This window comes from Cynoglossus semilaevis, chromosome 5, assembly GCF_000523025.1.
Source record: "Cynoglossus semilaevis isolate Cse_v1.0 chromosome 5, Cse_v1.0, whole genome shotgun sequence".
NCBI classification, from domain to species: domain Eukaryota; kingdom Metazoa; phylum Chordata; class Actinopteri; order Pleuronectiformes; family Cynoglossidae; genus Cynoglossus; species Cynoglossus semilaevis.
In genome coordinates, this window is record NC_024311.1 from 7,043,621 (window position 1) to 7,071,317 (window position 27,697).

Below are 27,697 nucleotides of genomic sequence, written 5' to 3' on the forward strand. Positions count from 1 at the left end.
TGTCTGCTTTCACTTTTTCACTGGACAGCTCGTGTTTTTCCATGTTCCAGGCCAGATTTTCACCCGCATCCAGTGTTAGCCTCTCTGAAAACTTGACTCTTCATGAGGAGAAACAAACCCCGCCTGCAATCAGCAGCAACATTCCCACATTCCAAGTGAAATCTCATTTGTGACCAACAACAGGCATGTTGATAAGCAGACTGTGTCCAGACTACAGTCGTCTCTGTGGCAGTGGTGCGACCGGCGGTCAGCCCGTCACTGAGTCACTGTGTGGCAACATGGTGCTGAAGACAAATGTCTGCAGGACTGAAAGGTTCTTGTTGGGACCTGATTCCATTAAGACATTGGCTGGGTTAAAAAAAGTATTAGTATTTTTTCAAAATACTTTCCCACCAATATTACTTATATTACATATATATTTATAGAGTAATGGAGCCACACTGATATTTCAGATAAAAATGTTAATTTAAATATAAGCCTCAATTTCATCCAGTTAACACACAATATATATATATATATCTATCTATCTATCTATATATATATATATATATATCTGCTCTACCACAGCACGGCCGTCCTTAAGCTGAATATTTAAATTTTCATACTGGTATAAAACTCACTGGCCTCTGATCTGCCGTATTGTTAAAAGAGAAATGACTAAAGTCACAGCTCACATGTCAATCCAAACATTAGCTGCTGTGGCACTGACGGCCCCCAGCACACTTACAAAACACATGACTGCATAGATACAAGCCCCACACAAAAACACAGAGCCACTCTCAGCTCAGGGTTTGCGTGTGCTTGTATATTTTGGAGCCTTTGCTCTTTCTTTGCCAGAGAGCAACCACAGGAGGTTGGGAGGTCTTCAGCTAACAAACAGCACACATTTAGAAAGACATTACATTCCCCAGAGCACCATACCAGAGCAGATGTGGAAAATAATGGTCATTTCTTAGCCCAAGCTTCACATGCATGTGTTCCACAACAAACCAGATTCCACCAGCCCGTGGCATGACTAAGCAGGGATTGTTTTCACTCACAAAAACAACCGCCGCACTGCATTGAGTCACATTTTCACACAAGTGGCTTCAAACATGCGGCTTTGGAACCCACTGTGGCTGCAGTGGGAGCCTTAACTGTAGAGTACAGACAGAGTACGGTGTTAGAATGAGAGGAGCAGAGAGCCGTGCGGCACGGCCGCCGTTACCTCGTTCACACTGGGCGCCGGTGAAGCCGTAGGGACACACACATCGGTTTGGAGCCACACACCTGCCTCCGTTTTGACAGCCGTTTTCACACACCGCTGTGAAATGAGGGACAACAGATGATCGTCAGTTATGACATGACTCTGTCCTCTAACGTCTGTGGTTATGGACATAATTTGAAATGAAAATATTTCCTTGTCTCTTTGTCTGTGTAAACACCATGACATGCATGACTGAGGCGGCCACAGGCACACAGCCCTGTAAACGCCCTGGGGACGGGGGAATCGGTGCTTGACCTAGATGGCCAAGGTGGGACTGGTAACTGGTTACCAGCCCAGTCCTCTCACCATTAGGCCACAGTCTGGGCCAAAGGAGACATTGGTTCTTGATGTTTGAATAAAATATTTTGGTTAAACATGAACCATAGGTTTGACCACAGCATTCTGTTCTGAATGGATAGTCTCTGTGCCTTTACCTTTAAAAGCTAATGAGCCACTGCAGGCTCCGCCCACCTCATCCATGAAGGTGAAGACCTGACGAAGGTTTCATGTAACCATGGCAGCATATGAGTATTGTAAAAGAACTAGCTGCAGTTCAACTGTAAATGTTTGATCCAGAGTCGGTCTAGAACGACAGGATGTTTGTCTGTGGTTCACTCTGGTGTTCATCTGTAGACTAACCAACCTTTACTGGTCCAGGCTTAGACTAAACGTGTTGAATTTGACTGGATTGGTGGTGTACTTGTAGAGGTGGTGATTAGTGGGTCTGAAATGATGGATTTTTCTGACTTTGTTTATCTGTCAGATCTCTGGTGACCATTATTTCATTCAGTATTTTTCCTGTGATATTTTACTTACGTTGACCGCAGTGATTTCCAACGTAACCCTTCTGGCACAGGCAGTTATCCTCAGCGCAGGTTCCACCATTCATACAACGAACATTACAGTTCTGGACTGTGGGCAGAACGAACACAAACACAGGTTTACTACGTACAGTACATGCACGAGGGAAACCTCCACCACCAATAGAACATTCTTAAAAGAGCAGACGAGAACGTTGGGTTGGAGTGTTGTGGGCTGCTGGAGAGCAACAACGAGGGAATGTTGACTGTGGATCGCTTCCAAAACACACATACACCCAGAGTCATAAACACACAACAACCCAAGAGATTCGACATTATTTGCCAAAACCTAATTACAGCATATATCAGTTGATGAAATCTCGAGAAAAGTTTAAGTTAAGTTTTCATTTTCAACACTTTTTCTGTTTGGTTTTCTTTTTAAATCACATTCATTTCTTCACACATTTAGACTGAGAAGAAGAAAAAATCAGATGTGACTGAAAACATCTTATTATTATTGTATTCCACAGAAGAGTACATACAGTATGTCAGAGCTGCAGACTTATGGCCTGTGTATAATGACTTGTTTGTTTTACCATCACTGTTTCCTCATTTTTTAAAAATCCACACTGGGGTGTGGACCAGGCCGTAGACTCCATCGAATGTTGTACAACTATTCATGCTATAAACTTGTTTATCTGTTGGGTCGTAGCCCACTATCCACAAACTATGTGTTCAATATGATCCAATTCTCTCTTTATTATAAGACCCTCCCCAGAAGAAAACCTAACCACTACTACCTGACTTGGAGCCACAAGACGGGGCAACCTGGCCATTGGGGCAGGTGCACATGTTGGGTCTGGAACAGAAACCATCTCCACAGGAACTCCGGCAAATCGCTGTAAAAACATGAAAATGTAATCTTTCAGATGTGAGATGAAACCAGGTCAGAAGGCATTAGTGCTGGAATGGAAGATTTTGGATATGGATTCAAGATAAAGGCCAGTGGTTAGAGAGTTTAAAGTTGGCTTTGGTCTTCAATCTATTCATTTTCATGAATTAACTCCTCACAAAATAATGACTTAAAAAATAAACCCTAACCCTAAACCCTTTGATTTCACCATTCCCTTTGCCCTCATTTCTGGCCCACCCATCAGACTGAGGCACACCCGCCTAAAACTTTGGCCCAGAACCTTATCTGCTTTTTGAGAGTCCGTTAGAGTGACCTCTCATCTACAGTACAATATTTCAACAGCACCATATTTCAACATGTCTAACTTGGCCTATCTTCTAAAGACCTTGAGAGTCCAAAAAAGCTTGGCCTGGACACCAGGCTATTTTTTCCTTTGACTTTTGTTTCCATAAATGTGACCAGTTACTGCTTTTAATACTAGCTGTTTCCTTTCCCACAGTGAGCTGTTGGCCGAGTATCCTGTCCTCAGCTATCCATCAGGTCGGGGTCCAGCAACTGGATTTCAGTCCTTAGACCAGACAAAGACATAGGCCGTGACCCGGTGTCAACGACATCTTTCAAATCCTCTAATGGAAACACCACTGACAAAGAGTTTAGAATTATTTAATATTTTCATGAAAAAAATTTGTTTGTCACAATTTATCTTCACGTTTTTGACTTCCCACCGTTTTCTTGTCCCCTGTATCAGGGATGAGGATGAATTTGACTTTACTGAGCCTAATAGTTCATTTGATGAAGATGGATTCTCCTAGACACGAGAATTCACTCCATCTTATCTTGAGTCACTTACTTGGAGTCTCAACAGAAGGTCTGGTTTGTAGTTCAGAAAAATCCCAGGAATAACCCTTTTTTAGGTGATTCAACGGTCTCAGAACAAGACAAAGGTTCAGTAGGTGTAAAAACTCAGGTTTCCCAAAGACGGTCAATAACTCGTGGTCATGTCTCATAAGGTTAATAAGATCATCAGATAAACCAGGGAACCAGTGTGTGAATGACTGGTGTACGGTCGTGAACTGAGGAGCTGGTACTCACGAACGATGCACTGGTTCCCTCCAGTCAGAGTCTTCCAGCCTGGGCAGCAGTAGGCGTTGTTTCTTGATCCACATACATTTGGCCTGGAGACGACACAGTAGTAAAATGTTAATGTAGCGTGTCAGGGTTCAAACCGCTGCAGTTCAAGTTCACTCATATCTGCAGACCATAATCACGGGCTTCTGTCGGTGACTCGGCATTACTCTGAGTAACACTTCATCGCAGCCAAAGCTAATAAAAGCAGAACAGTTGTGACGGCTTCCCTACAGGACCGGCGCTGACCCACGCCTCACTGTAAACTGTATATTTAACGGTGTCGGCCCAAACAGGCCCACGAGGTGAATAACGGCACCTCATCAACGTGTGAAACACTCAACATTAAACATCACGGTGGTGGGTCACCATGAGACTCCCCTCCTCTGAACCCAGATGTTCTGATCGAGTCACTCAAAAATGTCAAGCAGGAACGCCTGAGGAGAACGTTCGACGGGCTGTTTGGCTGCGTGACCTCCGTCAGCTGTTCGCCGTCATCATTGGACAGAGACGTTCTTTCTTTACTTTTTATTTGCTTTCCTCTCGCTTCCTTCCCTCACACTCACACACTCCTCTCACTTTTATTCACATATGCACATGCACAGACAAAACCTTTCCAGCAGTGACCCACTGTGTACAGCTGCAGATGTGATTTATCCACAACTGGGGTGTGGTGTTTTTGGCCAGGAAAACTCTCTCTCTCTCGCCCTCTCCCTCTCCCTCTGTCTCTCAGCCTCACACAGACCAATGGCCTTCTTTGTTTGAATGTAATTTATTATTGCAGTCTGCAGGAATGTCATATTCTTGCCAATATTTAATTACTAAACTTTGCTCCAAACTTCCCATCACAGACAATGTCATTCATGGGTCTCAGTCTGTCGTATTAAACACGTGTACGCACACACACACATACACACACAGCTGTTAGTGTTCTTGAACAGGTAATCAACATCACAACAGCCTGGTAGAATAATAATAATAATAATAGGAACTGGAAGTGGGCCGCACCACTACAACAGTAAAGTGACCAGTGGCACCATCAGTGTGAAGTTGGTTTGGTAAGTGTCACTGTATAACCCGTTTCAGATTTTTCTTAAATAAAATATGATGTAACTGTTGCAAATGACAGCCCTAATTTGTGACACAACGGACATTACGCCCTGGTGGACACCAACGTGACCTGCAGCTGGCTCAGTAATAAGACAGGTCAATCCCTACGTCAATGGAATCTGATGGTGATTTTCCAAAGTAATACAAGTTACTGTACACCTAAAACCTGCATATCAGAAAAATAATTATTGTCTGAAAACACTTAGAAGGTAAAAATGAGCATGACAGCATCACTGTGGACTTCCATGTTATATTTAGCATGGAGAACATTTCCTATGTGCAGAAGTGAATTGTTAGTGAATGAAACTCCCTGTGAATACTATTGAATATATAAGTATGAATTCATATAAAATGAGCATTATGTTAAACATCAAATCTGAAGTCTATATTTGTCTAAAACCGACTAAATAATTCCAATATTATATTATCATGCAATATAGAGTATTGCAAATACAAAAAATGAATACTTGGATTAAAAAGCATTACCATTCTTAGTCTTTAAATAATCACTATGATTATTTTTTTTAACAAAACATCACATCAGTGTCTGATTTTGTTTAATATAAATAGTGTGGTTTGCTACCAATAGTGATACAATCTTTTTATTCTTCTTTTCCTTCTTAAAGACCAGTGAAAATATTTTGATAATTGGAAAAAATAATTAAAAGTACAATCTAAAAAGTTACCTCATGAGCAAAAACAGATTATTATTGATATCAGATGTGGCCCGCGGACCGCGGGTTTGAGACCTTAATATTTTCTGTGCATATAAAGCAGACGGACGTATTTCATGATTGCATTCACAGAATAACAGATGGTTACATTACCCTCTCAGGACATCGGTCCCTCTCCTCTTGGCTCTCCCGGCTTTGCTGTCCGGTTGTCGGGTCACCACCTCGCTGTCGGCGACATCCAGCTCCTCTGACGCCCCTGCAGGCGCGGCGCTGAGCCACAGCAGGGCCAGCAGAGCCACGGCCAACTGCAGCGGCCGCTTCTCACGGTGACAGTCCGGCATATCCAACAGTCCAAGTCCAGCGGGCAGCGGAAGGCAGAAAGTTGGCTTTTGTACCCGCAGTGGAGCCAAAGCTGCAAAACAGGTCAGAGGCATTGGAGAAAAAGGCGCAAAAGATGCTGCGCAAAGTGGGAAAACTCTCAGATATATGGGAGTTTGACTCGATTCCAGAAAGTTTTAAGTCGCAAAATACTAAGGTGGAAATGTGCGCGGCACAGAGTGAAGAAGTGCAGCGGGGATGATTTTACCTTGTCTCCTGAGCAGGAGATTTGCCGACGAAGGACAGACTTGACTCTCAGCCTCAGGTACTGCTGGATACACAGGAAAACTGCGAAGGAGAATTGGGGGAAAATCAACTTCAAAAAAAGCTGAACTCAAACCTGATCTGCTATAAATGAATACGCATTGTAAAGTGTGGAAGTCCACATCGAGCTGCCTGTTGACTTTTGCACAGTGAAGTCAGAAGAGCTGATGCATTCCAGAGGATGACAAAGGCAACACTCACTGCGTCTCTGCCTCACACCACAGCCTTCTTCCTCATCCCTGCTGCACTCAACTTTCTCCTCAACTTTTTCCTCCCATTCTTCCGCTGCTCTCGCGATACAAAAGCCTGCGTGCAAAAACAAAAAAATGCACAAGCCAGGACTATTAACTCCTGCGATAATACAATATGGTGCAGGAAGTCCAGAAGTGAGGAGAGGAGGGGGCGAGGGGTGTTTAACTTCGAGACATACGTATATCACGAAGAAGAACTTGATGATAACGTGTTTACAGAATAAGAGAAAAACAAGAGGGAAGAAAAAAATGAAGAAATAAAAAAAGATGAGAAAGGAAAGGAAAAATAAACGGGAATATAAAAGTAAATGAAGGAAAAAAGATCAACTGGTAAAGAAATACTGAGGAAAAATGACAGAAAAGAAGAGGAGAATAAAAAATAAATTAAAGGAAAATGGTGTAGAAATAATAGGAGTAAAGAATAAATACTAGAAGTTGAAGACAAAGCAGAAGACAAGAAGGAAGAGAAGTGAATAAGAAGTAGAGGAAGAAATGAAAAAGAGATGATAAAGTCTAGGGAGAAATAGAAGAAAAAGCAAAGAAATAAAAACTATAAAGTATAAATATTTTCCTTAATGGAGTTCACAGTTTTTACACTTCATAAAAGTTTAGGAGAAAAGTACAACAAATGTTGAGACATACAAACAAAGTTTACAGTATTTTTGTTTGCTTTTTAAAAAAACAAACACCTGTTCATCTGAATGGAGTCTGGAGTGTTTCCGTCTCCTCCTGATGATTTTCTATCGTCCAGCTGAATCATTTGCTCTGATTTGAAATGCGTCTTATAAATATTTACACATCACATACTGTGTTTTCAGGAATTTGGTCCGGTGCAGTGATAGTTTTCACACACACTGATTCATGTCTGCAGCCACACCCAGCAAACACAGACCTGGCTCCTCTCCCTCCTCTGCTCTATCAGTCAAACACCCAGAGACCCCTTCCTCACCCCCGCCCTCACCCTCCCACGCCTTTTTATTCCTCCACCACTTCAGATGTTTTATAATCCACACTGTCCTTCACACAGGTTTAAAGGCAGCCGTGTGTCATTACATCATAAAAGTCTTATACTGTAGAGTCTCACTGTTCAACAGCGCAGCAACACAGTACACTGGGTCAGAACTCATTTAAGATGAAATAACTGGGGTTTTTGGTTTATTATACTTTCAAACTTTTAACCAGGAATGTCTGATATTAGCATATTATGTAATATCTGTAATAATTGTAATCACTTTTTCCCCGATAATGAAAACCTGACGCAATGCGTGGGTTCGGCCAAATGATGTGTGCCCTAAAAATAGTTTTAGGGATAAACGGATGTATATTAAAGCAAAAGTCACTAGATGGCAGCATTGCAGCTCATTTAATTAATCTCATACTCATAAAATTTTTTGTACAGATAAATAAATACATATTACCAGGCCTATATCGGTATCGCTTGATACTGGAATCAGAAATTAAGTGTTTAGACAATATCGGCAAAAAGTTAATATTGGAGATCCCTATTTTTAACTAGGAGCTAGAAAAAAAGTCTGACCATCCCTGCCAGAGGTCCACAAACATTTTTCATAGAAATGCCCTCCCGCAAGAACAGTGCACCCCCCACAACAACAAATTACAAAAAAAAACTTACACTAAATACTTTTATTTAACTGCTACTATATAAAAAGCTGATGTTAAGTGTTAGCACAACAAATGTTATGGGACTTCCATTCATTTGGCAGTACATTTTAAATAAATATGTGCTATACAATACTTTTGATTTGATTATTGGTGATTAGTAGCATGACTTTCTGGGATTAATTAAAAGCTTTAATCGTTGACCAGCATTAATTTTTTTTCCGTCCCACAGACGTTTGATTGAGATTGTCCCCTGCACACAGTAACTGCAGTGAGACTTTCTCACACTGTGTGTTGTCTTTGGCTCCAGCAGGCGCGGTTCATTTCCTTTTGTCTTCTCCAGCCCGACGGCTGCCAATATTCATGCAAAATATTTCAAGAAAATGAGCTGCAGCAGAAATGAGCCCCCGCCGACCTCCCCTCCCTCTCTGTCTTTCCATACGTGTGACTTTAGGATAATGTAACGTCAGAACTGTATCAACTGTTTGGCCTCGGCTGTCTTTGATCACATATGGTCTCCTTCACTGAAGACCACTGCACATACACACAACCACAGAACGACTCAGAGAAATCCCCTCTGCCTCCAAATGGATCACTTTTCTACCCCGGCGCTGCATGAACTCATTTCCCTCTTCGACTGCAAAAAAGTGATTATGCAGAAAAAGTGAGCAGAGTATTTCAGGTCATGATTCAGGTTCTAACAGCTCCCTGTCGCAGTGGGAACGCAACTATGAAGAGGAGGTGGAGTCCAGGTGGACTGTGTGGGTCCTGTCCTAGTGTCCTAAAGTATTAACCCTCTATGTTTGGCCCAGACTTTACCTCCAACATGTTGTTGGATTAATTACAAATACAATACAAGGTTTGAACCAATCTCAGTTGCCTCATGACAAGCACGGCAATAAAAATGATACACACACTCCAGCCCTGTAGGTGGCAGTGTAAAATAAGATTTAGTTTGCAACCAGCTTTTAAAGTTGCCATTTTTTAGTGTAATCATTTCAGCAGATCATCCTCTCACTTCAGCCCTCCTCTGTTACACCACCCATCTCCAGGTCCTCATCTGTTGCAGCAGAATGGATGGTATTTTTGGCCTCAGCTACTCACTCAGGCTGGAATTGCCCTCCACTTATCTCTACGCCACGTGGGATTTATACAGAGTCATTGTCTCCACACAAATCTGACCATCTTAGGGATGGAAAACAGTCCCAGGTTTTCTACCACCATCTGCAAACACTAAGCACAGACGTCGACATCTCTTAGCACCACAAAGAACGGTGTGTGTGTACTATATGCTCACTACTACTACTAAAGTGAAGTTAAAGCTAAAGTTAGAATCACTGCACACTATTGAGTATTTTATAAATAATATATTATAGGAGCTTTAATGGGGACAGGACTTATAAAACCACATACTGAGGTACTGTACATGTACACTGTATGAGGCTGTACCTGAAATGGCTGTCACCTGTTGTTGTGTTGGACTTTCTTATAAAGTTAGGATTTTTTTTACTGAATCCCAAAAGCAAATAATCTGAATAAAATCAGAAGTACTGATGACAGGAAATGTCATAACCCTAAAGTTTTACAACTGTGGTTATTGGCTATTTTAATCATGTTAGTGGAAGTTGTGGCAGTATGTGGTATGTTTCATGTGCTGCTAAAGAGGCCCAGGGCAGCAGGCACTACAAGCAGAGAGTTCTGCATGACAAAGACCCACTGAATCATAGCTCATGGTGTTAGCAAAGATCCAAGTTTTGATCTCAAGCTCAGCATGAAATCCTGGAGAGACGTGTGAGTTGCCGGCCAAAGCATGAGGGAATGGCAGAGGAATGGAGCATGAGTGGAGACGAACCTTAGAGCAGCAGTCGACTCTTGATGTTTGGATTCAAGTCCTCCACACAGCTCTGCTGCCTGGAAGTCCTGGAATCCCCGACCTTCATGGAGTGCCACCACTCCACGGACAGGGAGCAGGTTACAAACATTTACAAGGAAGACATTCAGACAAGTGGCAGATAAGTGTAGGGACCAGCTGAACACAAATGGTAAACACACACACAGATGTACACAAAGCTAATGGAATGAAGTGAAGACAACCTAAACAGAACTATTACGGAGCATGGAAAGATGATGAAGAAGAGAAGCCTTGGGGTATGTCTGAGGACAGTGTACTGCGGTTGTGTGTATTTGTGGGGACATTTTTGGCAAAGACACTAATGTTGTGGGGACATATTTTTCCTTGTGGGAATATATTGTAAATCCCCTCTGAGTAAGAATGTATTTTTAGTTTCAAAATGAAGTTTGGGTTAAAATCAGGGTCAGATTAGGATTAGGGAATTCATTTGTAATAGGTAAAGTTAGGGTAATGAAGTAGATGTGTGTGTGTGTGTGTGTTTGGTGTTTCCGCTCACAATGGCTAGTGAACGGCCAACAGTCCACACACCCATCAGGGCTTCAGGGACAAGTCAGGATGCTGAGATGGGGTAGAAAGGCTGAGCCCTAAGAGTACAGGGAAGGACAAGCTGGAGCAAAGTTCTCCTGTTAGTGAGGTCATCTTGGTGGAGGTTACTCACACACACACACACACACCCCCTCATCTTTTCGGCACTGACTTCGGCCAACAGAAACTCAGTGCATTCTCTTTAAACAGAAACTCTTGGCTGGCTCCTCTCCTCAGCATGTCCTCACTGGTTCCTGACTTGTGAAAAAAAGACAAAAAAAAATGCAGCAAAAAGACGATTTTTAGATTTTTTTTTTTCTATATTGTTTTTTACAATCCTAACTTGCCTCGTGTCTTTCTTCCCCTCTGCTCTTTCCGCAGGAACATACATGTAGATTGCAGCATGTCAGAAACGGTCGCAGCTCAGCCAGTGGTCAGGTCTTGCTTTGTTTCCTCCCAGATTTGAACTGTGTGTGACTCTGATAACATTCAAACGAGAAACAATTTCACGCTCTTGTACTCTGGCCTTTTTCTCCCCTGAGCTCTAATTGTTACAATAAGACCCTTCAAGGTCAAGAACTGCTTTGTCATACATTAAAATCTCTGCTGGCATGAGGGAGAGAAAAAGAGGGAGGGAGGGAGAGGCAGAGAGAGAGAGAGAGGGGGGGAGGGAGAGAGAGAGAGTTTTCTAAGCCAAAGCCCTCAGGCTCGGCAGCACCAAAGATTATTCTTATAAAAGAATTCAGAGTTCAACTCTGGATCTGGACCAGAGCCACAGAACTTTAAGGACGAGCGTAATCATTTCCTATGTTTCCTGTCATGTCACTGACTGACTACATGGAATGTACACACATTTGGTGACAAATGCAGTACATACACTGAAGGGGTGTAGTTAATTGTGTACAGGCTCTGCTAATTAGCCCTACTGTTTGCCCAGAAAGCTTCAAACCTCTGTTTTATTGTTGCTCTGGAAGAAGGAGCTGATGTGTAGTCGTGTCTGTGTTTTATTAGTCGTGTGGTTTAATTACAGTAGATCATTGACTGTGAGTTACAGCTGCACACAGTGGCACGCTCATGGAAGCTACTATTGATAGTAATTACTCAGTGCTCCATATTGACTGTCATTTACATTTACACTTAATTTAAAATCATTAAAATAAAACCTGGCACCTGAAATCAACAGTTCAAAAGCCTCACGCCGTAAGCATCATTATTTTAATGATATCTTTGCTGCTGCCACAGCACAATTTTACTTTAGTAGCACTCAAAGTCACCGAACACTAAAACAAGATACAGCATGTAATAACTAGGGCTGGGCAGGTTAATGCCTTACCATGGTGCAATTATAACAATGAATTAATGCTAACAAATCTTTCGTGCACATTAATACAGTTCATTATTCTTACTCGTTTATTGGTGTAATAATACCAATAAGTAAGATGTGAATATAAATTTACATTGTAGTATCATATTCATTATTATTATTAATATTATGATTGTTACATACCTACACAAACAGTGAGTCACCAGGAAGAAGGGCCTGTTGATTTCAACCAATGAGAGCATCTGGGGCGAGACATAGATTGTTGCAGCGCTCACATGAACCACAGCAGAAAACAACTGGCAGGGGAAAAAAAACATTTTAATTTTAATCTTCTCCAGATGTTGAAGTAAATAGAACCAACACTTTTGTAATACAATACAATAGAATACAATACACATAAATGCAGTACTCACTGTTGATAACAGTAAATCATCTTATAAAGCACTGATTTTTGTTTGAAATGCTTTCAAACTCAATGTTATTGTTATCCTATATTTGTTTTTAATAATATTGTCAAGAACAGTATTATTAAAAACAACACATTTAAAGGCTGAGTTTCACCTCGGATGAACAGAAAGTGATCATCATCACCATCACCATCACCATCATTCCACAGCCTCCTGCTTTCTAGTAAACAATGTCATTTAAACGGTGTAGAACTATTTCCATGTTTTAATAAACCATAACTTTAATATAAAATTCCACTGAATCCAAACAGTCACAGTAACAAGCACCAATAATCTGTCTTGGCCGAGGTTCCACACAGAAATGCTAACACTGGAACACTGCATGAGCTGCCAGCTGCTGCTTGGACATTAATGATTGGTCAAAGGTTAACTGGTGACCTCACAGCTTTGACAGCATGTGATCATCAGCAGGCCTTACGAATGTAAAAAAAATGGCATCACACACAAGGTCATTGTTGATCTTGGTAAGTAGTTTTGGGCGAGGTCTGTGTGACTCAGAGAAAATCTTGAGGGATGTAATAGAGGCAAGAAAAAGTCTGAAATCGTTTAACAAAGAACAGTTCATTTCACAGGTACGATAGTGTTAAAAGGCGATTATATTTGGCCGTTAGCAGAGAACGGGGGTCTTTGGTCTGTGTTTGTTTACTGACTGTATCAGATAACGTGCTGAATGTTTGTAGAAAAAAAAGCAGAGATAACATATCCAGCACGCTCATTTCCTGTTCTTTGTAACTTGCCAAAGCTGCCTGCGTTTTGACACCCCGAAAGCCAGTCCTGTGATTACATCTGACAGAATTATCTGCAGAGATAGGCTTCAAGTGTTGTTTTTCCTGAGATATCCTCACAGCATTTATCTTTTTTTGTCAGCCCTTAGCAGAGCTCCGACTTTCCCCCAGCATGAGCTGCCACAGAGGTTCCCAGCTGATCTCAGCTGAACAAGCTGCATTTAGGGTAATTAATGTGGGCGAGACCCTGCAAGCTGCTCTCAGAGGATGACGAGGGCCACGGCTTGAACACAGTTAACAGCATACTTTCAGCACACTGTCATTCTGTACTGCAGCAGAAATCTGCAAGTGACAGGCTGCTGAAAACTGGGGAAAAAACCTTCACTGCCATTACATTAAACTTTTTTTTTTATTATCGATACTTAAAAAACTGTTTGAAAAAAAAGTCATGCTGGAGAAATTAGTTTGGTCATATATTAATTTGCCATTTTACGAGAAATTATGTCAAGAACCCCTACAGGACAACACCATCAAACTCTGAGCCCCTACTGTGAGTGCATTCATGGCGAGTCACGACAACATATTAATAAACTGTCAATGGTTTAAACATGCTGAAGGCGATGCAAGTTTTGCAAAGATTAAATAGCACCATCTACTGGCCAAAGGAAAATGTTGTACATCTCAATTTTCTTTTCTCATAGTTTGATGATTGTTTCAAAATCTTACAATAAATTCACTGTCATAAACGCCAGGGAAACAAACTGTTTAGTTGTGTGACTTGTATATACACAACGGCGTCATCTGGATTTAACTTAGTATAGTTGTGATGTGGTATGCCTTGTTTTAAACATGCAAACAGTAAATATAGTTAGTTTATTTTAAAATGTGACCACACCGTAAACATCTACAGGAGTCAAATGCAAAAATACAGTAAAAATATTGATCCAAAACGTTCAATTCGATTTGTCTTAAATAATATTGAGTACGTTTTCAACGATTTGTTTGCTCGGATGTAATACTCTGAGTAAATACCCACAACATTAATCGACACCGAATAAAGTTTACCGTTTTGTCAGTTTTAATACTCACATATACTCTCTCCATCCTGACCAGCCTGACACAGACGCCGACACTGACTGGCAACAGTACCTAATGTTACATTGTTATTTCATGGTGAAAAACGGTACATTTCAGATTTCGACAACAAAACTTCTGGTTTCCTCTCGTCTTCTCCTCTTCGCGACTCTCTGGAAAAATTAACTTTATTTTTCTTACTTTCGCGCCTTCTAGTTCCGTTTAACGGTCGTCTACCTGGATACTGTGTGCACTTGCGCAGTAAACTGGTCACGTGAAAACAGGTGCCCCAGGAATAAAAAATAAATAACTCTTTCAGGCAAACAGTTGCGACATGCTGTTTACAACCACATGTTCACGGAATGGTCAATTGATCGTATATTTAGCGATCGTACGTTGTACAGAGAGTCAGGTTATTGTACAAATTTGATTGATTGGACGCGGCGCAGCTAGTTGTTATTTACTTTAAACTACGGATTTTATATTCATTCAAATCAATAGTGATAAAACGTTTTGGTGGCAAAAACTGTAAAAGCTACACTTTTACTTCCGGGTTACTGGCACCCTGGATGACCGGCACCCTTATGATACTTCTCATACTGCCTTTCTTGCATGGTAATTCACGTTCTGCCCCAGAAAAGAAAAAAAAAGCTGTGCAAATCCCTCTCATCTGCGCATGTGTATGCAGTTAGTGTGTTATTAGGCACACGTGCGTTGAAGGGGCGTGTCTACCAAGGTATAAAAGAGATCAAATGGCTTATCCTACCTCTGAGTTCACCTTTGGCCACAGTATAAACCTCGGTAAGACTGACGGGGGAGGAGGCGAGGGGAGAAGGTTAGAAGACAAAAGAAGGCAGCACTGGTTGATGTCCACGACGGTTGTTGAAGACGTCCATTCAAAGTCTCCAGACACATTTAACTTTACAAACTCCACTGACAATGACTGACCATCACTGGGGATATGGAAAAGAGAACGGTAGGAGCTGCTGCACACACAACTCCAGGCATTTACCTGTGTTCACCGGGGAGTTAGTACAGATTAGTGTTTGTGCGAATTGTACGTTGCACAGAGGGTCACTCTTCAAACTCTTATCTTTGTTTATTTCGTGTACAATTTTTGTTTGTAAAGAACTATACTGTTTTGTTTTACTCAAACCTTGGTTGTGTATAAAACAGTGTTTGGAAGTCACTGTTTGAAATAACACTATATTAAATGTATGGCCATTAGGGCACTGCAATGGGGACAGAGAGGGTTTTTGTTTGGTTAATTTCATGGTAAATGGTAAATGTTTTTCCAGTCTTGAATACCACTTCACTACGTGTTTAATTGTATGAAACCTTATTGTTCAAACTTAAACTATTAACTGAAGTTCAGAAAATGTCATTTGTCGACCAGCGTCCTTTGTCTGGTGTATTCACTGCCTTTTCCACCTCACCTTCTCTAACCTTATCTCCAAACTGCTCCTCCACCTCACCTTCTCTAACCTTACCTCCAAACTGCTCCACTATAACTGTCCCTCTGATCCTGTCCACTCCCAGGGAAGATCTCGGCATCTTCATCTCCTCCACCTGCAGCCCAGCCTTTTGTCTTTTTGACATATCCACTGTCTCTGAACATTACCTTTTAATGTATATAAATTGTATTTAAGATCTCTTTTTAAAAAAAAAAAAAATCAAGAATCCTGTCTGTTTATGCCTGGCAATGGCATTATCAGTCATCACTCATTTTGATTATTCAATTTGTTTGAAATTTTAGTTTATAATAAGTATTTGATTCAGCCTGAGTAGACATCTGTAATAATGCAGGCTCCTTTTATTCATATGGCGTCCATCATCAAACATTTTTGCAAAGACAATTTCCAGAAGCTGTTTTCTTCTTTGTAGCCCACAGTCATCAAACAGGCTTTTCTGTTCCTCTGTCTTCTGTGCGTTAAGGTCCCTCTGTGTGGCATGAGGACTACCCTGTGGCAAAGGGCAGTCGTCAGTCACCCATTGACATCATACCTAAAAGGGCTCCATATGATCCCAGCCTTGGCCCCATCGCTCTGGACTATAATCTCTGTACATCCATTAACATCTGCAACAATGGACACTCTGTGGTTGTTGAGTTTGATGACACGGATGATCGTTCAGGTAAGATCAGAGTTTGGTTTATAATAAATGACATTTTCATGCATGTTTGCCATAAACCCACGTTAAGATACTGGTGTGTGAAAATGAAATGTTCCCTCCCTTCTGCCAACATTGGTAACTGACCTATGATAACAGGAAAAAGGATTTACTGCCACTCGGTTCTCGACTGAGGTCACAGTTTAAAGACTATCAGTTTGATTTTATGCTACTATAAATCTCTTGGCAAAAGGTTTTCCTTCCACCACAATTCATCAGAAAAGAGGAACAGCCATCTTCGTTCATACTGTGCTTCATACACCATTGGTCATAATTGAAGGCTGCAGATAACAGTTGATTTTGCAAGAAAGTGAATCCAATAGTTACCTGGGTGAGAGTCTGTCTGCAGGACTGGTGATAATTACATGAGCTGTTCTTGGTGTTTATTATGACTGCACTTTTACCGCCTTTTACCACCCAGTCATTACCATGAATGATAAGCTGCTCAGATGAATTGGTTTTCACAGAGCACGAAAGTGGCCCTCAGGATAAATTAATAATAAATGGACAGAGTGAAACCAGGTCTCTCTCATGCTGGTAAAATCTCTGGTCAGTTGGTCATGCTTAGCTGGGACCGAGTTAACAGATCATTCTCTGAGGACAATTGCCCTACTTTGTAATTATTGTCTATCCTGGTATATTCAGTGCAAGCCTATAGCAAGTTTGCTCTGGTGCCCTTCAAAAGAAGCATGCTATTGGAAATGCTGTTAGTAATGTTCTTTACACCCAAGGCCAGTGTTTCAAAAGTGTAGTAATTTACTTACTTGGTGTGAATCCCCCTGGCCTGTTTAGTTGAACACAACACTGAGATTTGCTGTAATTGAAGAAAGACATACACAATCTTCTTTGATTGCTCCAGTAAGTCCAAGTCCATCCAGTACAGTGGTTCTCAATTATTTTCTGTCATGCCCATCCCTTGGGGACAGAAATGTTTTCACCCCGTCCCCCACACCAATTACTTCCCACCATTGTGCAGTGGCCATGACTCGTCCTTCTCGTCTTCTCTGCAGTGATCAGTGGCGGTCCTCTGGAAAATCCCTACAGGTTGAAACAGTTTCATTTTCACTGGGGCGGCAAAGGGTCCGAGGGCTCCGAACACACCGTCGAAGGACACACCTTTGCATCTGAGGTTGGCTGTTTTCTCAGTTACTTCAGTTTTTACTTGTTATCATAAACTATCTGATAGTTTTGAGTGTATTTATATATTTATTATTCTTTTTTTCCTCCCCATCCAGCTTCATTTAGTTCACTGGGATGCTGTCAAGTACAAGTCATTTGGGGAGGCGGCAGCAGCTCCTGATGGCCTTGCTGTCCTGGGAATCTTTTTAGAGGTAAAACTTTCTGTGTGATGTTAATTTTTTTTTAATGCATTCATGAGTTGATTGTGTGTTTGAATTCAGGCAGGTGATGACCACAGATGGCTCCATGCGATTACAGATGTTCTGTACACAGTGAAGTTTAAGGTGGCTGCTGCCGAAACTCTCTGAAAAAAATTCTTTGTGAATGTATTTATTATATTTAACCAAAACAAACGTTTATTTTACAGGGCAGGGCCTCAGATTTCAAAGGTTTCAACCCCAAGTGCCTCCTCCCCAGCAGCCTCCACTACTGGACCTATCCGGGATCACTGACTACACCCCCATTACATGAGAGTGTCATCTGGATTGTCCTGAAGGAGCCAATCGTTGTGTCTGACAAACAGGTGCTGTTCATGTGCTAGAACACATTCCCACAGTAATAGAACAGGATATGGTATAGTTTCTGTTGGCATCCTGAAACTGTATGTGTTAAAAGAAACTTTCTGTTGGCATCCTGAAACTGTATGTGTAGCTGGTTCTAAACCAAAAACTGTCAGACAAACTTGAGGGAGGATGGAGTTTTGCCTGTTTTTTCTCACCAATTCATTCACTTTTGGCTTTTATGTATAGTATGTGCTGCGTTCATATAATGAACAAAGCTGGGAAAGGAAATTCAGTGATTATACTGGTGCGTCAGTTGACTGGTCGGATGTGAAATCCAGCCTTTTCTGGGTTTTCTGAATGGTTGTGTTCTACTTGGCTGTTGGATCCACTGCCTCCTTTTACTACCCAAGTTCAGCATCACTGAATTAGTGCCCAAGGCATTCAGTAGAGCTGAGTGGTGGCTTTAGTCCGGTGCTTTGGTAGTCCCTTAAACCAGGGCTTGGCTGAAGAATGCAGGTCATCCCTTCAATCCTGAGGGATGACCTGTGATGATTATTCAGTAGCCAGCTGACAGGTGTTGTGGTAACTCTTGACAGTCTTTGGATTAAACTTGCACTCTTTGGTGATCGTTTGTTGTTTACTTTCCATTTTTAAAAACACCACTCCACTTGAGAAACCAGGGGTTTTAGACAGGTTTTGTATAAATGGCGATGTCCATGAAAACTTTTTTTTTCTTCCTAACTTAAAGCCCCAGGCTGTAAGCCCTTCATCCCCACCTGCTGGTTTTTCTGATGGCTCGATAAATGCTTGAACTAACACCAACCAGAGAAATTCCAGCGCCCCAAACAACCCAAAACAATTTAGTTGAAACTTGTTGCTAACCAGGTCTTACTTGTGTTTTTTTTTTTCTCTGTGGTTTTCATTGCAAATCAGCAAGTTCAGATCACTTCTGTTCACTGGAGAAGAGGAGGAAGTCAGGATAAACATGGAAAACAACTTCAGGCCTCCACAGCCACTGAGAGGAAGGAGAGTTCGTTCTTCAAATTATTAGTTCATCAATTAATTAATGTAACGTATACGATGTTGAAAGCAAACAGTGATTAAACAGATAATTTGCTTTTCCTCAGGAAACGGATGAATATTGGCAGGGGTAAACAAATACATATGCAATCTATTGTCAGCAGTCGGTTAATATTTTGAAAACATTTACATTTTTGTCAGTGCTGTGTTGTTTGACTTGAAGTACGTTATAACGAGGATTTGGAGGCTCCTTTCTTTTGTAACCTACACATGCTTGAGGTGGGGCAACAAGAAAGAACGAGGTCCAAGGCAGTAAATAAGCAGATCACAGAGTGGGGTGATGTCAGTACTGCCAGTTGTTTGCATACTGGCCTCACAGCACACCGGTGTGTCCGAGCTCTCAGGCTTGGTCTCCTTAAGTGATCCCACATGATCCCTCATTTTGATCCAGCCTGTTGCTGTTGGACTCACGGTGCCCCTAACCCCAAACCTGTCCAATACACCAACACTAACTGCATGTTGTGTTGGATTTGACCTGTATTGACTGGTGTGTCTGCTGCTGTGAGAGGACAGGAAAGGCTCAGATCATCCAGAGCTTAGGACAGTAACATTTATATCCAGCAGGAGCCTCAGATTTAACAATGGCCTCGTCTGACTGCTGAGTTATCTTTTAAAAAAATAACATCCAATGTCAACAAGCTTAGTGTGGGTATATTTAGTTTTGCAGCAGAACTTTGAGTCATGTTTCAATCCATCCAATAAATAACAGAAAGGCCTTGATCTAACTTGGATGTTATGGTAACTTTGTGTAACACTGCTCCTATTTAGTTGAACAGGGGTTTAACAAACACTGACATAATGCATTTTTAGGAAGAGCTTGTTTCTTTTTTGCACTGTAAGCATTACTGTTTTTGGCAACATAAATTAAATGTTATGTGCTGCTGAAAAATGTTTGTGATGCCTTTAAACTTGATAATTATTACAGAATTAATAAAAAAACTAAGTTTTGAACTTCATATTGTTGTAACAGTTCTTCAGCACTAGTAATGCATATTTGTATCTTACCAAAACATTTTACAAAACATTTCACTATTTTAATAGATGCTATGAAAATAATGAAATGTTTAGAAAAATAATATTCATTCCGCGATAGATAATGCTTTTTTCCCCTCAAAGACCCCTTATGAGATCGAATGATTGACAGGTCACGCCCACTCGCCTTCCCCTCGAAGCAGCTTGTACGACTTAAGTGGCTTACATTTCCGTACTACCTCCCGACCATAAATATATTTTAGTGCTGGGTTTCGTAACCACGCGAAACTAAATAAAGTATGACTAGAGTGGTAACGTGTGTCGCAATTTTTGAACAGAATCAAAAGCAAAAATAAAAGAAATATAATACAAAAAGAATAAGTGCTACAGGTTTGAGGTACCCTGTGATTGGTCAGATGTGTATACAATGACGTAGCCTGGTGTGAGCCTTGTTGTCAGGACAAATATTTGCGCGCCAAGACCAGAAGAGTTTGGAAGAAATACTCTTGGCAAAGACGAATAACAGCTAAAAAAAAGAAAAGAAACGAAAAGCTGAGTACAGTACCACTACCGGATACCCCTATCGCAAGCATTAACACTGGCAGAGCTACACGCAAATAAATATCGATGAGAGGAGCTAAGCTGTTCACAGATGTTGTCAAACAGTATCTTGCTAGCAATTTTAATTCCCGAATATTATTAAGGTAAGACATTTCCTTATCGTTTAAAGCTTAGTAAATGTGTTGGTTTAAAGCATATTAAACCTTTGAGTGTTAAAAATTTAAGATGTGCTTTTAAATTCTCTGAATGTGGACATGGTTGCTCAATATGTGCTCTTTCTTTGTTGATTGTATGTTCGGTGCAGTGTGTAGGTTTACGTGTGTGTAAACGCTAAAGGAAGAGACACTGCTTATCAGCACCATTTTGAGTTCTTGTCACTTCATATATTGAATTTTTGAAAAATTCGTTTTATTCAAAATCAATTTGAGTCAAGGTAGACGCAAACTATTGTCGAGGGTATGACCCCCTCCCTCTGGCCCAACACCCAGGATAACTCAGCTATTGTAATGTGTGCGGTTGGTGAACACCAGATGGCAGCATCTCCTTTTAAAACCAGGAAACGCTGTCGTACGTTGGCTTGTACCACATGGTTTTGAAAAGAAAATATAGTGTGTACGTGCGCGCGCGCTTCCTGTGTAATTCAAGATTAAGTTAGGATTGGAATAAATTAGGGTAAGTATTTAGATAATGTTTGTTTCTAACAGGTATGGTCAGGGTCAGAGGTGTGGGAATGGATAATGTTTGTGTAACCTCCTCAGCAATCACACAAAGCTGTGTGTGTGTCTTTAACAAAACCAAATAATGCTTCCAGAATTACATCCTGTAGCTGCAGTTAGACTATGAATACTTGAGAATATCAAGCTCAGACAGAATCAATGCAGTGTACCGAGGCATCAGATAGCAGGCTGTAAAAATAGAGTCAGCCACATGTATTTTTAGCTTCAGCATATCTGTTTGCTTGTTTGTTGTTTTTTGGTTTATTTATTCTTTTCCCAGACACAGCGACATTTGAGTAAAGTGTCAAACACAAACCTTCAGCAAAAAAAGCGGATGTTGGAAGAAAATTATCCTTTGGTTGATATATAATGACACACAGATACACTTTGTCCTTGCCAAAATCACGTTAGACTTAAACTCAAACAATATTTTCTTAAAATGTTGTTGGATGAACATTAGCCAGTGTAAATGAATGATCTTATCTCGTTTTCATGTTTACCTATGACATTTTTCTTACTTAATACATGTGAAGGTAACTCAAAATTCAAAATCATTTGCTTTTGTCACATTTTCATTGAAGAGACTGCCATTTTCTTAGATGCAGCAGTTGTGGGGCAGCAGCTAGTATATCCTTTTAATTAGTTAAAGTAATTAAAGTAAATAAATCAATATAATTCAGTAGTGTGTATTAGTGATCATATGCTGTACTGTACCCATTTAATCATATTGTGCCATAGAGTTACATGCTTTTAATCAGTAGCCCATCATTTAATGGATAATGTATGATCTGTTTATATGAGAAAATATATATTTAGCAATTTCAATGAAACCATGTTTTGTTATGTTGAATCATTTCAGTATCATCATTTGCAACAATATTTTTTTAGCTCGATGTTAATACTTTAATTTTGTTCTAGTCTCTTCAAATTCATTATTTCTGGATAAAGCATTGTCAACACTAGACTGTTTAATAAATATTCATTTTATTTTTATTATTATTATTATTATTTTTATTTTAATGCTCTAATTCATTAGTAAAATGCCCCCAAACAGACCGTAATGGCCTAATGTTGTTAAAAAATAAATTCTGCTTCTCAATTTGATTTAAACACTAGAGGTAAATGGGCTAAAGAAATGGGGGATTTAAATATTTCAAATCAGAGCCTGAGATTCAACACTGTGGATAGCAAAGGGGTCACTGCCATGTGCAGTTGTCATGGCGACACATAGCCCCTGAAACACAAAACACTACTACGACTCAGCAAGCTCGAATCTCCCTGACTTGTCTCTGATCCAACGCCACCTGTCAGAAACTAAAATCATACTGCAAAATGACGTCGCCTGCTCCTCTGCCTAATGGTGACACGTGTTTGAGTATTTATCAATGAACTTTATTTAGCAGCCTTGTCTATTTTAGGTGAACCTGATCTCAGATCATCTCTGATCTTTCATTTAAAACTGCCACTCTACACCTGTCTTTGCCCCCACTGCTGCTGTTTGGTCTTCACCCAGGTTCAGGGTCTGTGTTGTAATTATAGCAACGATGTTCAACAATGTACAGCCTTTACAGCTTATACACAGAATGATATCCTCCTTTTACACAGTAGCCTTGCTTGGCCGAGTGTTCAATAAATCAAGGCCAAATATCTGGAGCTCTGTTCTCCAGTCATAGGGCACACTGCAGGCGGTCTGTTATAATAATTGAATAAAGCAGTGCTGTGCTGCCATGGCAGGGAGGTCATGATCTGTAATTCTACACTTGGCTGTCGACTCACACAGCCTTAACACATTGATCTATTGAGTATTTTTTCTTGGAAACAGTGGCCCCGGCCTTGATGTGTCATTTTTGAGCTGGCCTATTTACGCAGACCTACAGTAAATGTTGATTGAGTTGCTGACATTTAGGATGATAGGTATGACAGGCTCATCCTGAACCCTGACATCTGAGCCCTGACATGTCTTTAGTGGGCATCAGACACCTACACAGCCCAGTCAGTGACCCTTAAATCCACCATGAGTCAATATGACATTGCGTTGACTGTTTATACCCTTACACAGTTAAACACTGCATCACATTTTAATCCTTTTTTATTAACATCTTTTCAAAGTCAAGGTCAGAAGACCTTATCTAGCTCCTGACAAACCAATGGATTTTAACCTAAAATTGTTGATTTTTAAGCTGCAGCAGTAGATACTTTTTTAGGATCTCATTGTGATGGTTTGATCCTGTCGTCCAAGGTTTATATTCTCAGTGCATTTTCTTTGCTTTCTGTCCTCCTGACAGTTAACAAGACATCATCTAGATAAAATATTTAATTGTGTTAAATGGACCAAACAGCTGGTATTATGATGAAACTCAGAAGATTCCTGATTTGCTGCTAACGCCTAAAGAAGTGAGACAGAAGGTGTCAAGTAAAGATACGTACTAACATAGAGCTAACATAATCTTAACTCACCTTTGTAGATTACCGAGATATTCCAAGCCAGCTTTGATATGTACACCTCTCATATCTGGATATTCGATTGTGAATATTAAAATAGTAGAGGTGTTACTTTTTCAGGGGCAGCCTGTGGCTGAGTGGTTACAGGAGTGGGCTTGTAATTCAAGAGTTCCTCTATGTAACCTGATTGTTAATCCTATTTATGTAAGTCGCTTGGGATAAAAGCGTCTGCTAAATGCATTAATGTAAATGTAAATGTACTGAGAGGACCGATTTGAATCTCACCCCTGGCAGGACTCTGGTGTGTTGAGCAGGCTCCCAAAACTCCCCCACTTCCCACTGGTGTTTTCCCAGATTGGATAAGTGCGGAAAGTATTTTCCCTTAGTAGATTAATAGAGTGGTTTAAGTGTGTGTCACTAAATCAGTGCTTACATGCTAGATGCTAGCTGTATACACTAATCAATGGCCAGAGAGTAGTGAGTAATCACTCTGAATGTTTTCCTTAATATTTCTATGAAATCTTTTGACCAAGGTCACATGATTAAAATTAAGTAAAGTAAAGCTCCAGTATAAGTGGATCAGAGAACAAAGCTTTAAAAACACTAAGCACCACCTACAGGCAAGTGAAGGGGAGCTACATAGTCAATAGTGACAAACAACGTCACAATTAAGCAAATCTGCATACTTCCCATTTACCAATAGTCATAATCCATAGTTGCCATAGTAACCATCTGGGAGATGTTGAGAAAAAGTTTTTAATGCTTTTGCCATAGAACAAGAAGATCAACAGGTGGCTTGGTCTTTCTGACAAGACATTAACAGTAAGTTGGGGATTAGTGTAATCGCTCACTCCAAAGTGACCACTGGTTGTGAATGTGAATGCTTGGCCCTTTGATGGAGTGGAGAACTCGGTCTAGGGTGTAACACACCATTGCCTGGCGACTGCTGATATTGGCTTCATACTGTATGTGCCTGTGACACTAAAGAAGGATCAAATGTTAATGGGTAATTAAATTATCTTTGACAGTTTAATGCGCAGAGTGAATTAAAGCCTAATTTAAAATCTCTCCCTGAACAAACTCATTAAAAATGCCACGACAACCTTTAGGCTCTGACTGACACGGACCCATGTGATCATTCCCGTCCGTTTCCATGGACTGTGTCCAACAACAATCACAAGCCTGTGGCCAGTTTGATCCCTGCCTCATCCTCCATCTGCTGCAACGGCCCACAACTAACCACCACTGACACATTAAAGTCAGAGGGGTCAGTCATACACCCACAAGTTTCCATAATACAACCCCCACAGCCCATGGTGGTTAAAAATAGTCCCTGTTAGCCTTTTATAAATCTGAGTGTTCCTATAAAAAGCATCTAGCTGACCAGAAGCCTTGGCCGAAGCCGCATCACGCTATCTTTAGCTTTATTTATGTCCTAGTGTTGACAACACCACTTGCACAGCTTTCCAGTTACTGATCAATAGGTCACATGTGTGTCAGTGACCCGTCAGTCCAGTGCTGGAAAGAACCGCAGAGTAAAAAGAAAGTAACGTGGTGTTGGCCAGCGAACACCCCTTACTGAAACAGCTGCTGAGTTAACGGCCGGATGATTCCTGCCCTCGGATTCTTTCCATCCACTTAGTGTTTATAGAGCTCTCCTTTGCTGACAGATAAGCTTCTCCACTGTTATAGCATAATTGGCATTATCAAGAACGTCATGTAACACGAACTATAAGTTACTCTTACAAAAAACTCAAGGGTTTCTTACTGTGATGTTCTCCACTAATGTAGAGATTATCATCTTTAGCTAAGGTTAATGAAGTGCAATATTGTTCCACTCTTACTTCGATGTTTATTTACATTTACACACCTGAGCTCTGATTTTTGAATTTTTTTATTAGGTGTAGCTTGCCAATACCAATTTTTGCCCACTCAGATTTCCTTCAACTGACAGAAAACAGTTTTTTTTTTTCAATTAAGTGTTTTTCAGCACAAAATATTATTATATTAAATTATTATAAAACAACAGAGAGGACTTGAACTGTGAGAGCGGGACAGTGCTGATAAAGTGAACCTGGACCAGTGAAATGGTCATACAAAAAATCTGCCAAAAAATGATTTTAGTGTGTACTCCAGCTTTAATCAGTAAATTGTATGTACTATTTATTTTTAAATACACTGAATCGGCTGTTTTTTTTGTGGAGATTAAAGACGGAGGAGACAGTGGTGGACATCAAATACAGAGTAGTTCTTTGGTACAACACGATAAGCAACAATAACGACCAATACAGTTTTGTCATTAGGAAGTAAGGTTTACATTGAAGCAGCAGAATCCAACGTCACTGTGTATTCATGAACTAACATCTGTTGCTATTTTGAGTTTTTCTAAATTGATTTTTTTCAACCACCTGAGTTTGTCATCTTTTCATTTTCAAGGCCTGGGTGAACAATGAACACATTGATCAGTCTTCAGTCTGGGGAGTGCAATCATGCAAATGTGTGTGCCAAGACAGAGATGCATCACCACTCAAGGATGATGTGTGTGGGAAGACTGAGCCAGCGAGTGATGAACGAACAGCACATTTTAAGGTAATTGTGTTGCTGTTTTTATTTTCGTATAACAACTCTCAGGGTCACATTCAAGGTCAAAACAGGTGAAAAGAACAAACAGACCTAATTACATTGGCAGGTTAGATGACTTAAAGAATATTCTAAAAATTTAAATAAAAATAAAATATGTTTCAATATTTCACTTATGTTATTTTATTCCAAACAAATTCATATAGGTGAAATAAAAATAATTTAGTGGTGTAAAATATTTTTTCTGGAAAGCAGTGGATGATGTGTTAATATTTTGTTTACAATTTTTATTTATTTATTTATATATATATATTTGTTTACAATGCTGTGATTAAGGTAAAATACCCCCCAAAATATTGCTTTGAAATACATTTTTTTCAATATTACCATGGGGGCATTTAATGTTTGTACGTTGTCTAAATGTCAACACAACAATCTTAGACAGCCCTGCTTTGTTGCCCTGTGATGCAAATTACTTTTTAAGCTTTATTTTGCTAAATCCACATTTGGCCTTTCTTGTCAATGGATACCCTGCCAAAATTCAAACCTGTTTTACTGAACCAATTTAAACCTAAAGTTTAATACATTTGTGATACTGGGACAGGAATAAAAGCTACAGCAAAGTACTGAAAAGTATTTATATGGAGACCTGAATCCTGTGCAGTGTAACTAGGGAACCCTTAGGGAATTCTTAGCCTAATTCCAAGAAACATAATTTATATTAGAGAGGCTTTCACAAAATATTTTGGGTAAAATATAAAGCTCTATATTTGGGAAAAATATTTCTATGTTGATGCAGTGAGTGCCGTGGGTCACTTAGAGTCAAAGGGGTGATTGTAGAACTGTAAAAAACTTTTATTGTGTTTTTGTTCAATCGCTGGCTTAATCTCTACATGGAAACAGCAGGTCACAAGGTCAGATGGAAGCAGGTCAAGGTCACAGTGAAGCAATTGGCCCTAAGATACACTGATGGCGTAAAAGTGTCAAAAATACTGGATACGGTGCTTGAATTGTTCTGGGTGTATAACCTTTACCCACTGACAGAAACAATTTTCTTGAACTGACTGAAAACACATACATAGAATTT

At 40.3% G+C, this 27,697-nt stretch overlaps 2 protein-coding genes and 1 long non-coding RNA gene across 6 annotated transcripts in view; 1 reads left to right on the forward strand and 2 right to left on the reverse strand.

Moving 5' to 3' along the window:
• Positions 1 to 6,825, reverse strand: part of fbn1 (fibrillin 1) — a 50,256-nt gene extending 43,431 nt beyond the window's left edge. For 3 of the 4 annotated variants that reach the window (XM_025055813.1, XM_025055811.1, XM_025055814.1), the window contains exons 1-6: positions 6,455 to 6,705; positions 6,022 to 6,280; positions 4,052 to 4,134; positions 2,847 to 2,945; positions 2,063 to 2,158; positions 1,208 to 1,303 (exon numbers count right to left, since the gene is read on the reverse strand). In XM_025055813.1, the coding sequence (XP_024911581.1) occupies positions 1,208 to 1,303; positions 2,063 to 2,158; positions 2,847 to 2,945; positions 4,052 to 4,134; positions 6,022 to 6,209 (562 nt within the window). In that variant the 5' untranslated portion in view covers positions 6,210 to 6,280; positions 6,455 to 6,705. The other variant, XM_025055812.1, reaches the window with a different exon arrangement.
• Positions 6,826 to 7,144: 319 nt separating this feature from the next.
• Positions 7,145 to 15,022, reverse strand: LOC103378840 (uncharacterized). The gene is made up of 3 exons (XR_521539.3): positions 14,424 to 15,022; positions 12,326 to 12,438; positions 7,145 to 11,297 (listed from the first exon to the last, which is right to left on the reverse strand). It is a non-coding gene; the product is annotated as an uncharacterized LOC103378840 (long non-coding RNA).
• Positions 15,023 to 15,174: 152 nt separating this feature from the next.
• ca7 (carbonic anhydrase VII) lies at positions 15,175 to 19,504 on the forward strand. The gene is made up of 7 exons (XM_008310191.3): positions 15,175 to 15,384; positions 16,344 to 16,541; positions 17,588 to 17,706; positions 17,813 to 17,908; positions 17,978 to 18,040; positions 18,124 to 18,279; positions 19,188 to 19,504. Exons 1-7 carry the CDS (start codon positions 15,348 to 15,350, stop codon positions 19,308 to 19,310), a joined length of 792 nt encoding a protein of 263 aa, XP_008308413.1. The 5' UTR covers positions 15,175 to 15,347; the 3' UTR covers positions 19,311 to 19,504.
• Positions 19,505 to 27,697: the final 8,193 nt, after the last annotated feature.

Bases quoted from the DNA above. Each gene is read 5' to 3' on its own strand.
- ca7 (XM_008310191.3), top strand. From the start codon at position 15,348: ATGACTGACCATCACTGGGGATATGGAAAAGAGAACG. The intron at 18,041-18,123 runs GTGGCTGCTGCC...TTTATTTTACAG, and splicing joins TGTACACAGTGAAGTTTAAG to GGCAGGGCCTCAGATTTCAA. The intron at 18,280-19,187 runs GTGCTGTTCATG...TTTTCATTGCAA, and splicing joins TCGTTGTGTCTGACAAACAG to ATCAGCAAGTTCAGATCACT.